The sequence below is a fragment of the Bubalus bubalis genome, chromosome 10 (assembly GCF_019923935.1).
Source record: "Bubalus bubalis isolate 160015118507 breed Murrah chromosome 10, NDDB_SH_1, whole genome shotgun sequence".
Lineage (NCBI taxonomy): Eukaryota > Metazoa > Chordata > Mammalia > Artiodactyla > Bovidae > Bubalus > Bubalus bubalis.
The window spans coordinates 9,431,002-9,444,742 of record NC_059166.1 but is presented as its reverse complement, the minus strand read 5'-3'; the positions used below and the strand labels follow the sequence as shown (position 1 = coordinate 9,444,742).

The 13,741-nt window shown below is 42.2% G+C and overlaps 1 protein-coding gene across 5 annotated transcripts in view; it reads right to left on the bottom strand.

Moving 5' to 3' along the window:
• Positions 1-13,741, bottom strand: part of SERAC1 (serine active site containing 1) — a 55,812-nt gene that overhangs the window by 16,046 nt on the left and 26,025 nt on the right. For all 5 annotated transcript variants that reach the window (XM_025294335.2, XM_025294336.2, XM_044924046.1 and 2 more), the window contains 4 exons: positions 12,245-12,366; positions 10,989-11,117; positions 3,599-3,712; positions 1,603-1,765 (listed from right to left, as the gene is read on the bottom strand). In XM_025294335.2, the coding sequence (XP_025150120.2) occupies positions 1,603-1,765; positions 3,599-3,712; positions 10,989-11,117; positions 12,245-12,366 (528 nt within the window). The remainder of the gene's footprint in view (positions 1-1,602; positions 1,766-3,598; positions 3,713-10,988; positions 11,118-12,244; positions 12,367-13,741) is intronic.

Below are 13,741 nucleotides of genomic sequence, written 5' to 3'. Positions count from 1 at the left end.
ATCAATAGATTTGGCAAAAATTACTTCCAGTGCTTGATTTTTTTGTAAAAGGCAAAAGAGCATATTATACCTGGCTCTTTCTCGGAAAATTTGCCCTTGGAATCCAGCCACCATGCTTTAAGGAAGCCCAAGGTGGCTGTTGAAGGAAGCGAATGCTCCTGGCCCTGGCTGAGCTCCCGGATGAGAGCCGGTACCAATTTACAAGTCGTATGAGTGAGCAATCTTTAAAGGGTAATCTCCATCCCGTGGTTGAGCTGCCCCACTGATGTAGCATAGAGCCCATAAAGGCCCTCCCTACTGAATCTTGCTCGAATTTCAGATTCATGCACAAAAGATATGACTGACGTTCTAACCAGTGAGTTTGGGGTGGTTTGATACACAGCAATAGATAACTGAAACAAGAAAAAAGGTTCAAATCATTGATCTAAGTTCCCACCTTAAAAAAAGAAAAACAGGAACAAATAAAACCAATACTGTAAGTGGTCCTTTATAGGAAAGTCTGCTGATCCCTGTATCAGACTTCAGTAAGTTAAAATCTTCTGCTTATCAAGACACTCTTAAATATAAATTTAAAAAAAAAATAGAGAGAGATACAAGAGAAAATATAATATAAATTCATCATTTCTACTAAATATTGTTGAACACATGCATGCATATGTGCACATATGCATGGATATTTACATATGTGTATGTATACATTTGTATACATTATGTATACATTACAAATAAACATATACATTTATTTGTATATATCACCCTGCTTGTTCCACTGAAAGAGCCAAGAAGCAAAGACATCCCAGGAGCAATAAGCACATCTAGCTAGCACTCAACCTTGGTCTCTTAACAATTAGCCTCCACTAAAAGGAAACAGGAGTCTCTGAAGAAATAAGCCTGGAACATGTCGTTACACCAGCACGTGAGGAACGCCTCCCAAAATGAGGTGGGTACATCAGAGGACACAGGAGCCAGCTGGCTGGGCTCCACTGACCAAAGCTGGGACAATCTGGCATCCAAGTACAGTGAGAAGTTGTAAACCATGAAAAATCAGGAATCCATGTGCCCATACCGATAGGGAGGGAGGGGGGGAGAAGGAAAGGAGGGAGAAGGAAGAAAGGCAGGAGGCAGAGAAGGAAGGGCTCTTGCTTTCAGCAGAATGCCAAATGCTGAACTGTCAACGAGGCAGGGATGCTGCAACTGGAAAACCACCATGGTGCAGGCATCATGATGCATCATGACAGAGACCAGAGCAGGCAGGAAATTTCATCCACAGCATCTCCACACAGGTGGTTTATTAGTTACAAGGGGGGATATCACCTCTCTTTAGTCTTACTATGCCTCTTGGTTACCCAGATCATATCAAAGATGGTTGTTATGGCCGAAACTGCTCTCCTGTGACTGTCTACACACTGATTAGCTTAGGTGAGGATTATCCACATGTCTCAAGCAATTCTTTGCCCCTACTAAAATGACATGCTCTAAGGACCCAAAACTAACCCTAAGCAAAGCCTTATGTCTGTTGAGAAATTAGAGTACCACGACGGAGGGGTAGAGGTGGGAGAACAGAGGGCTGGATTCCAAATACTCGGTATGTAAAGTTGTTACCTGAGCGAACTATAGTAGAATGAAGATGTTCATTCAAAGCCATATTTCCAAGGATACGCATTATATTTCTCTGCACTTTAGGACAGTCCTTGTGAAGTTGGTACAGCCTCTGCAGTAGCTGCAAGCCTCCATTTGCTTCAATTTTATCACAGTGTGTGGGTATCTAGCACAATAAATTAATGAAAGCTCACTTTACGTTGTACAAGTTCACTAACCAGGTGACAGAGCATGCTGGCGGGCAGCCAGGTGGCCCCTGCTCAAGGGAGAGACCCAGGGAGACCCCCAAACTCTCAGCTCAGCTCAAATATATCAGCCAACCCCCATCTGTGTGGAAGTGCTTTAAAAATCACTGGAAAATGAAGGCCACTAGGACTTGTCACATTTTTATTCTTAAAAGTCATTCTGCTTAGCTCTTGGTTGGATGGAACCATGATATCATTATTTCAGAATTGTTTCAGTATATATGGATATTTTGATTGGTTTCAAACTACATTAAAGGGTCTTCTCCCCTTGAGAAACCTGCCACCTGATGCCAGGAAATAATCCCCTGTGTAAATGGCAGATGTTGCTTCTGTCTATATGAACTCCCAGATACAGATAAGCAACATCTGTGATCCCACACAAGCCCACAGCTTGAGGGGGCGGTGCGCAGAGAGGCATGCTCGCCTCAAACTTAAGAGTTGGACATTTTTTTAAAAGAGAAAGATCAGGTAAAAAATTAGAAAGAAAAGGGGATGTGCACTTTCAATGGAGAAAAGAGATAAAAGAAAACCAAAGGAAATCTATGGATTAAGGTAAGACGACAGAACTGACCCAGGACAGCCTGCCACGATCCCCAGGGTGGTCTTGCTCTTTTTCCCAGCACTTAGTTTTATCACTTATGTGACACCATGTCCTGTAGATGCAATGACTTTCCCTTTCTAAATTCTTATTAAATTTCACCACATTTTAAATGCATTTAAAAGTATGCCTTTGGGACATGTATCAGCTGAGATATGTCATACGTTGAGAAGTTTCTGGAAAGGAAACTGTTACGTTGTGCACTGGACATACTACTACAGAGGCACCTGTTATGTCAGACAACAGTCATAAGTCACAAAACAGTCAAGCTGCTTCTCCCACGTTCCCTTTTCAGTGTGTTACCACACTAAAGACTCTGGGGCTCATTCCTGATTCCACCAGTGGGAGCTGAGATGAGCACTGCGCTTCTGCACGGTGTCTAACGGTTCCCAGTTAAACGGGAGCATTTAGAGCCTATTCTCATGCTGTGGGATGACCCGCCTGCATCAGCCTCACCGGGGGTGCCTGTTACCAATGCGAACTCCTGGACCCCACCGCACATCGACTCCATTCAAATGGCCAGAGGTGAGTAGGAATGTGCATTTTAAGCATGCTTCCTGGATGACTTTTATGCACTAATGCTTGAGCACCACAGTTTGTTGCTTTTTTCTTTATAAAATCAAACCATGATCATGATAGAAACGTTGTCATAATGCAAAAAAAGTTTTTAAAATCATTGACATATACATGCTATGGTTAAAATTCAAGGCTATGGTCAAGTAGATACTTTTGCCAAGTATTTATTTTTTTCCTGTCTTACATCTTTGGCACATATTTTAACTGGAAATTAACTCCAATTAAATTATAATACTTGTAAATTTTAATATTATTGATAATATTACTTGTAAAAACTATCTGAGAAAGGTAATGGAAGACAGCATAATTGAAAGGTAAATGCTATATTTAGACAACAGGTTGCTTTATGTACACTTGAGATTAAATCCATTTTTAGAAATACTTAGCAAAGATGAAATTCATGTGTTGGTGCTAAATCATGATTATCAATGCTAACAACTGAGAAAAAAGCATGAAAACAAGCAAAAAAACTTTTTTTTCTTTTATAAAAAATTAGAATTACTTCCCTTGAATGAATCAATATGTATAATGTTTTCAATGTGATCATAAAATGTGACCATATTTTGAAAATGTAACTTACCTCAGAATGCTTTACTAAAGCTTCCAAACAGAACATTTCCACTGTAGCTGAAGGAACTTCTCCAAAACTTTCCGCATAAGGAAGTCCATTTCCTCCGAAACACCATAAACCACCCTGACAATGAGATGATCAAAATTCTTAGTGAAAAAAAGGGCCTAATATTTTTTGTTTCACAAAAAAACAAAAAAAACAACCTCTGTACTATATATAGTAATTAGAAAGAACTAATATGTAGGACTCAAAATATTTCAGAGACTTACGGGGAACTTTCATTATGCAAACTGTTGCTAGACTAGAAAACATGTGGGATTATTCTTAGAAGACAGCAGTCTTTGAGCTTCTCAGTTCTTTCCTCTGTGTCCTCTTATCTGAAAGTACAGACACTAACACACAAATCTTCACCCAGTAAGAAAAGCCAGGGCTGAACAAATGATATTCTGGTGTCAGATTATGCCAGTAGAGTCTAGCTAAAATCTATCAATCAGAATGATAGAAAAGGCATTACTAGAAAAAGTTAAAATACAGAAAATAATAACTGATCAAAGAGCTTTTAATTTAAAAAAAGGCCGGGGGGGGGGGGGAGGGGGGGGCCAAATTCCCTGGCAGTCCAGTGGTTAGGGCTCGGTGCTTTCACTGCCAGGGCCGGGGTTTAATCCCTGGTTGGGGAGCTAAGATCCTGCAAGCCATGCAGCACAGTCAAAAGAGAGAGAGAGAAAGCTTTTAAGTCTTCTTAAATTGAAATTCAAATTCACATGGAAGAATAAACAGAAGAGTTAGGAAAATTATGAAAGAGAGGAGTAGTGGGGACTAGTCCTTAGTAGATACTAAAACACAAAAATAAACTGGGAAAAGAAAACTTCAATTCTTATGGCAGATCGCTAACATGCAATGATCGCTTACAAATCAGTGAGAAAATACCAACAAGGCTGTGGAAAAATGAGCAACAGTCAGAAGCAGAAAATTCTTAGGAAAAGAAATATAATGCCTCTAAAATATATGAAACAGTGCCCAACACTGCTGGATTGTCCTTAAACCAAGACTACAAAAGCTTCACAGTGGAAAAACCACTGCACCACATCCACTGTTCTCTTGACCCCAGGCGGTTTGCCATTTTGGATCAAAAAGAAGTCACAGTCTACACTGTCCAAATGTTTGCATCCTGTTTGCACCCTTGGGTTCTGAGGTCCTCCAACAGAGGCTGAACCTGGAGACAAGGTGACTGGGAGTGTCCAGTGATAAGAAAAACCAAAACAAGACTGAAACCTGGATCCTGACATCAGAGGAGGAGCAATCTTGATGGTAACATGTGGGATGGTAGAAGACCAAGGACCATTCCTGCCTGGCCTCCCTCCAGAAGTACAGTCAGCAAATTCCCAGGCTTTAGCTGTGGGAGTAGGTGGCCGTTAAAGCTGAGAAGCGCTTTCCCGCTCACCAACCCAGTTCTCCCAGTGAAGTGAGAGAATAAAAGCAGGGAAGGCAAATCATCGCCAGGGTGGGTGGGGTGCAGGGGGGTGGGGGGTTTTGATACTGCCTCTAATTGTGGGTCCCTTTGTTTTAATACATGTGAGAGCTAATCTCTAGTGTTTCTTCATAAAAAATTACAATCTTAGAGCTCTGTAGCTTGTTCAGACTCACTGGGCGTGAATGACGTTCATTCTAAAGCACAAGTTTGTAGCCCAGGTTATCCTTAAGGGTCTGGGATAGAAAGAATTCAGGGAAGAGAGGATGTAAGCCTGGATGGGAAAAAATTGTCTCTTTACTTTCCTAACCCTTAAGTGAAACTTTTCATTGTGTTCAATTACAAAGATAAAAAGCCACAGTGACAGCAGCAGTCTGGGCGCCTCTGCCAACAATGGAAAAGAAAGAAAAGCGAAGTCGCTCAGTCGTGTCCAGCCCTTTGCAACCCCATGGACTGTAGCCTACCAGGCTCCTCCATTCATGGAATTTTCCAGGCAAGAGTACTAGAGTGGATTGCCATTCCCTTCTCCAGGGATCTTCCTGACCCAGCAGTTGAACCTGGGTCTCCCACATTGCAGGCAGATGCTTTACCATCTGAGCCACCAGCAAAGCCCTGCAAATAATAGAAGGTGCATCTTTTCCCCACCACACGTCACTTGCTGCAGCTGCCTAAAAACAGCATCATGCTTATGGTTCCTTTGAATGCCAACTGCACATTCTCACACTGGTGACCCCAAACTGACCCTGCATCTAACTCGCAAAAGGCACAGGGTAGAAAACTGTAAATGTGAGTAAAAACAGACGTATAAAAAATGTATCCATAGGGCTTCCCTGGTGGTACAGTGGATAAGAATTCACCGGCCAATGCAGGGTACATGGGTTCGATCCCTGGCCCAGGAAGATTCCACATGCCTCAAAGCAACTGGGCCCACGCGCCACAACTACTGAGCTTGCGTGCAGCAACCACTGAAGCCCGTGCTCCAAGAGCCTGTGCTCTGTTATCAAGAGAAGCCACTGCAATGAGAAGCCCGAGCATTGCAACTAGAGAGGAGCCCCTGCTCACCACAACTAGAGAAAGCCTGTGCAGCGACGAAGACCCAGCGCAACAAAAAAAAAAGATTAAAATATATATATATATACACACATATATATGGAGAGTAAATGGGGAATGATAAAACAAATGGGATAAACTAGGAATAACTGACAAGTCTACTGAAATATATTATTGTTGCAATTCTTTAAGTTTGTAATTAAAGTACATATTTTACAAATTTATAAATTTGATAATAGTATTTCAATATAATCGGTCTCCTATGTAACCCTATGTATTTTAAGCACCTGGAAATGAGTTCATAGGCTTTATCAACTCACCAGAGGGATCCATAGTGTGCAGAGGTTAAGAAGCCATGCACTGAACCCAATCATAACTGCAGGTTGTCTCCTAAGCCCAGAGGGACCTCTGCACATGAGCAGTGTTGTAGAGAAGCCACATCCCCCACCCCCACCTGATGGGGGCTTGGGGACTGTCACAGGACAGGTCTGTCATTAACTGGGCAGATCACTAAAAACCAGATGGGCGCGCCTCCCACTCCTTCCCCAAACTTACAAAAAAAACCAGAGCCTGACTAAACTGGGAGTAAGAGTAACTGAAATGGAGTTGCTCACTGGTCTGATGAGATGGGATCTCAGAACTAAAATTACTGATTTCAGTAGGAAACTAACTAAAGATGGGCTACTCCTTTAAACTGCTGGCTGAGGCCACGATGTCCAGGTAGCAAGGAAGTGGTACAACGTGTTACACCGCGCACTCTCTTCACTTAGCGAAAGGTGAGGAGACCCTGTAGAAGCTGACAGAACACTAGAGAAGGCAGAGGGATGTCAACTGAATAGTCATGAGCAGAAGAAAATCTTTGGTGCTGAAAAATGAGGAACTCCAGGCCAGGTAGCAGGAACTCTGCAGGGGCGTCAGGACAGAGGTTGAGAGAGAAGTCGTGGGAGATGGAGGCCGTGGGATGCCCTGCGGGGGGCAGGAAGGATCGAGAAGAGCCAGGGACCTCTCACCATCGGAAAACACAGGCGCTCTCACAGCTACCTTGGGGATAGAATTAAAAAGGACAACGAGGAACAGGCTCTGGTAGCCAGGCAGTGACTCTCTGAGCATCGAAAGGAAAACGATGATTACTCTTCACTTGAGCGATTCCAAGACATGGCCCAAAGGAGAAATTGTAAAACGTGGGCTAGAGAAGTCATAGCTACTAGTATGTCCCTAATTTCTCATAAAAATGGAAATGAGGGAAAGACATTCAGCTGTCTGGAAAAAAATGAATAATGTGAGAGTCGTGAGTGAAGTTTTATTTGGGGAAAAATGAGGACTGTAGCCTGGAGAGACAGCGTCTCAGACAGTTCCGAGGAACAGAGGCAGGGGGGAAGGCCAGCATTCTATGTGGTTTTAATGACAGGGGGATGTACAGTCAAGCACACACTATGGCAGAGGCCGAAGTGAGGAGCGCATGACACTGTTAATGATTTTACTGTTTTTCTAGATAAGAGGACATGTGAGAACTTGGGCTCATAAAATCTTTTCCTAAAAATATCTATCCGAAGGCCTGTTCTGCCGGTTTTCCCAGAGCACAGAGGGCCTCACTCCTGATCTCCACCCTGAACTGCCTTCGGGGTGTGTTGATAGTGGCTACCGTGGTCAGTGACTTAATCCTTGTGGAGGCAGATGGCAAGTGCAAATTTTTAGCTGGAAGTTCAATTGGTAAAAGAATACAGAATACTATGATTTGTTTTACTGATAATGCTTTTTATTTTATTGCATTTTTATTGCAAAACAAATGCAAACAAAATGCATTTGTTTCACTGATAAAATGCTTTCTCCTCACTGAGTCGATTATGTAATTAATATAGTAATAGTGACTATAATTTGTTTGGATTTCTCTTAGAGATGTAAGAGCTATTCTTTTTAACTTTTTATTTTGTATTGGGGTGTAACTGATCAACAAACAATACTGGGATAGTGTCAGGTGAACAGTGAAGGGACTCGGCCATACACATACCTGTATCCATTCTCCCCCAACTTCCCATCCACACTGCCACGTAACAGAGCCAAGCTCCCTGTGCTGTACAGTAGGTTCTTGTTGGTGATCCATTTTAAATACAGCAGTATGTACATGACCATCTCAGACTCCCTAACTGTCCCTTTCCCGTGACAACTGTTAAGTTCGATCTCTAGGTCTGTGGGTCTCTTCTGTTGTAAGTTATTTTAGGAAGACCGAAGTCTTGCTGAGATGACAGCAGAGGAACAGTGGAAGCCAGTGACCATGCTGAGTGGGCTGGAGCCAGGAGTCTGTTTAGGGGGCTGCTGTGATTCACTGAGAAGCCCTCTGCTACGTATGGGTGGTTTTATGCCAGGTGTTCACATCTGGTCAACAGGCTGTGGCTAGAACAGCAGGAGTAAGGGTTGCGGGGAGATAACAGACACCTCCATCGGGAGTGATGGCTTTTCCTGTCTGAAAGTAGTCTTACTCCCAAGGAGTGGAGCTTCCCCGGGGAGCACTCTGAGAGCTCTGACCACAGTGCAAACACCGCCTTCCTCACCTAAGCGTGGTCTCCATCAGTTTTCAGCCTCTTTGCCACAAAACAAACTTTACACTCTACATCTGTGCCCAGTGGCGCCTTCCTGTCAATCTCCTCAACAGCCCTAGGGGCATGCACACTGGTAAACACAGGCCAGTCCGTGCCTGGATCACAGTGAGGGGCTCAGGTTTAATGTGCAACGGGGAGCCATTTGGAGGGCTCCAAGCAGGAGTGTGACCTGATCGAACTTGTGTTTTGTTTTTAAATCACTGCAGCTGCTGAGGACACAGAACTGGAGACAGAAGTTGGAGGTTGAAGCAGTGTCTATAGCTCCTAGAGGTGATGGAGACATGATAAGGAAGCTTTCTAGATGCAGCAAGAAGGTGAACTTGGTTCCCAGGTACGGACAAAGAATGTAGCCTATCTTTACACTGAACAAAAAATGTACCCACCATCAAGCCATCAGCCACTGCGGCACACGCTACCCACTGTGCGCCCTGGGGGAATTCCGGATGGAGGGAAACAGGAAATTCTGCACCCTGGATATTGGCCCGAGGTGATGAAGATGCATATCTAATGAAGAATTTCAAAGAGCCCAGATTCTTGCATCTTCCCACACACAGAAAAGCACTAAAATCATTAACTCAAGATGTGTGTGTGTGTGTGTGTGTGTGTGTGTGTGATTAGCAATAATCTTTGATGTTCAACCGCAGGGTTTTTTTCCCAACAAAAACTCATATATCCTGGCTCCTCCCTCACCTCTTTGGAGCAGTTCCTTGGAGCTACCTTAGCTACAATCCTTAATAAGGTCCCCAAATAAAACTTAACCTGGAACTTTAGGTTGTGCATTTTTCTTTAGTTAACATACTGAGCCCCTCCCATGACAAACATGCTTAATAAAATATAGCAAAACTATTTTGAAACAAAGTTAAGCTCTAAAGAAAATAAAAGAGAAATAAAGAGAAACCCCTGGGTGCTAGAACTGAAAATAATGTTCAGCAGAAGTGGTCAGCACATCCGTGATGGGTCAGCACATCGGTGATGAGGTAGAATGTTTGCAGGCCCCTGAGGATGGGATAGTAACACATGTTTAGGGGTCACATCACCGCAGAAGATGGGGTTTGAGTCTCACGTTCTCTGGGAGCTAGATCCAAGATCTCCATTTAAAGGGAGAACCCTGCAAAGTTTGCCTCCTTGTCTATAAGAGAGTCTAGAAAAACTGTGCTCACCAGCCCATGAGCAAGAAGCCTGTCTCTGCTGGGGCTCTGAGTGGGAAATCACAACCACAATCTATATCATCCACTGATGTATCTGAATTCACACTACCAATGTGCTCTAGAAATTCCAAGCTAAGGAATTAATATAAAAAAAAATTAGTCCCATTATAGTGAACCCTTGGGGTATCCAAAAGAAGCAAACATAAAAACTTCTCCGTAGCAATAAATTTACAATCTGAGGTACTTGGGACTCCCATAGAAAACAATCAGTCTAGCTAAAGATAAGCTCACAGTAAAAATGATTAACATGTGTTAATCCACAATATAATATATCAGGGAGCCTCCACAAATAGGAATCAACACCCCAGTAAACTGAAATAATAAAAAGAGACTTTAAAATTATTTTTAAATGAAGGGAAGAACAGAACCAGGATGAAGGAACAGGACACTGTGAGAAAGAGATGACGGTGGCCAGGAGTAAGTGGCTACAGTGAGGATGGTGAGACAAATGGATTCAAGGCATATGTGAAGGAACAGCTTCCACTAACTGCTGATCAGGTGAACATGGAAGAAAAGAATCAAGAATTCCTAGGCTTTAGCTTAAGCAACTACATAGATGCTCTGCCCTCTACTGAAACAAAACAGACTAGGGGAGGAAGAGCTTTGTGGAGGGAGGGAGGGAGAGTTCAGTATGTATAGTTGGGATGCCTGTTAAACATCCATGTAGAGACATCAAGAAGGAGGCTGCAATATTTAAACCTAGAGCTTAGGTGAGAACACAGGTTAGAGAAGTTGAATTCAGGCATTACCAACATAGAGGTAATGTTTAATAGCCTTGTCGGTTACTACCTATTCATTCTTCAAGATCCAACTTCAGAGGATGTCCTTTTTGAACATGGCCTCTTACAAAGAGTGATGGGATCTTGGATCTTTCTTACACGCTCTGTAACTTTGTTTATTAACTGTCTCCCCATTATCCCGAACACCAAGCCCAGGATGTGGCAGACAACCAGGAATCAGTAGTATTCAGTTCCTAGATGAATGACTGCCCTAAAGCTCTAAGTGCTAGCCTCTAGCACAACATTTTAGAAAAGTGGACACTCAAAGATATTTACTAACTGAATAAAAGAGCTAACCTTCTGAGCAGCTAGACTTTGACTGCTCTCACTCAGAGCCAAAGCTGTAAAACACTGGATACACTCATCCAGGTCTGTTTGAGGTAAAGAAGCCAGCAAGTGTCTGAGCTCTTCTTCAGTGGAAGAATCCTGAAATAAAGGGAAAAAATTCTTAACTAAATTCAACAATTGAGTATAATGAAAAGCACCCAAAGAATCTAAGCCAAAACAAAACAGTAGAGGTAAATCAGTGCTTTTAGCCTTGAAGCCGGTCACCCACCCTGTTAAAAGAGGACTGCTTAATTTTGAATTCCATACTTGCCTGCCTACTACCTCAGCCTGAAAGACCTACTGCAATTTATCGCTCAAGATTTCACCTCATGGGCCACTTCACATCTTGACTCAAAATGAATTACTATATTCTCTCTAATTAAAGCTGGCTTTTTAATATCCACAACTTGTTCCTATTGTTCTGATTTTCACTAATAACTTATGTCTAGTATAGTTTTTTTCTGTTTTTCAAAAACTCATGGCAAAGTTTTCAGATTTTCACTTTCTAGGAAAGCCTAGGAAAAGCCCTTAAGAAACATGCTCTAATATCTTTATTAGTGGTTAACAATTAACCATTATTATTAATTAACCATTATTAATTATTCTTAACCACTATAATTAATACTATACTATTAATGTATAGTAATACAGGGAGACCTGGCGTGCTGCAGTCCATGGGGTCTCAAAGAGTCGGACACGACTTGGCGACTGAACAACAACATGGTAATACATTAGTATCTAAATGCAGTGGTTCTCCAGGGGCTGTTTTGCAGCCTAGGAAATATTTAGAAATATCTGGAGACATTTTCGGTTGTTACAACTGAGGGGTGCTACTGTCATGCAGGGAGTAGCTGCCACTGTGTACAGAAGAGCTTCCAACAACAAAGAATTATTTGATCCAAAATGTCAGTAGTGTTGAGATTGAGAAAAACTGACCTATAGCAATCTTAGTACAAAGGACCAATTGATGGATGCTGATATGCTAAGAAGCCATCCTCTGGTATAAAGAGACTCCCAACTCCACAAAGAGGAAAATAATTTAGGAGTAATGGCACCTTCTGAGGAATCAAGAAACCTTGGAATGGAAGCTACAATTGCAGGTTTACACCCTAACTAACCTGCTTGTGAGAAGCAGCCCAAAAATTGTTTTTTGAATGGTTATTTTGCACCCAAAGTGAAGATGATATATTAAACTTTTTTTCACTCAGCAGATTATTTTTACTTACTTCTTTTAAAGATGGCAGGGGAGGAGGGCGGAGAAAAAACCGAAGATCACTGTCTTTGCTTCGTGCCAAACCAGTAAGAGTTCTCATATCACAGGCTTGAGCGATTATCCTGTACTGGTAATCTATTGCAGAAGTACGCTGTTAGCACCCAACTTAGGCTATGGTTGTTTCAAAGATTAAACGAAGAACATAATTTTTAAACTATAAGTTTATAATTCAAAATTTTGCTGCATTTACAATACCAGTAAGCGAAATATCCAACATTTCCATGACTGATCTAATTTTCAACACATATCTAAACATATCACAGTCTAACTAACCTTTTTGAAAAAATAAACCTCAAATGTGAAACCTGATAGATCAGAACCAATTTAATTTCTTCTCCTTTAAAAAAGAAATTCCAGCATTCAAAAGCTATTTTGATCACTACAGAAAACCCTGCAAGGAGATCAAACCAGTCAATCCTAAAGGAACTCAATCCTAAATATTCATTAGAAGGACTGATGTTGAAGCTCTAATACTTTGGCCACCTGATGCAAAGAGCCAACTCATTGAAAAAGACCATGATGCTGGGAAAGACTGAAGGCAAAAGAAGGGGGTGGCAGAGGATGAGATGGTTAGATAGCATCACTGACTCAATGAACATGAGTTTGAGCAAACTCCGGGAGACAGTGAAGGAAAGAGGAGCCTGGCATGCTACAGTCCAGCGTAGCAAAGAGTCAGACATGACTTAGCAACTGAACACCATCAACAAAAGCCTGTGGTTCCATTTAGATCCATCATCCCCTGGTACTGCTATGGTGCTCTGGCATTTCATGATGCTGATGAATAATGTGAGGTCCCAGATAGCAGTACTTTGGTTTAGCCTTCATGATTTCACTGTTCCATTCTTTATGTATTGCTATAGAGTGAATGTTTGTGTCCCTCCCAAATTCATGTGTTGGAACCTAATCCCTAATGTCATGAGATTTGGAGGTAGGGCCCTTGCAAGGTGATGTGGAGCGCTCATGACTAGGATTAGTGCTCCTGTAAAAGGGACCCTCCATCCTTACCAGACACCAGGGTGCCAAGTCTGCTGCCCTGATCTTGTATTTCTCGGCCTCCAGAAAACGGTGAGAAATAAATTTCTGTTGTTTATAAGCTACCTGAAAAGTCAAAGTCGCTCAGTCGTATCTGACTCTTTGCAACCCCATGGACTATATAATCCATGGAATTCTCCAGGCCAGAATACTGGAGTGGGTAGCCGTTCCCTTCTCCAGGGGATCTTTCCAGCCCAGGATCAAACCCAGGTCTCCCACATTGCAGGCGTATTCTTTACCATCTGAGCCACCAGGGAAGCCCAAAATAAGCTACCTAGTCTATGGCATTTTGCTACAGCATCCCAAATGGATTAAGACATGTGTCAAAAAAAAAAAACAAAACAACCTGCAACAACTGGAGGAGACATTATTTTTAATAATAGCCCTATGTAACCTGGGTGTCAGAATCAAGTGTGGA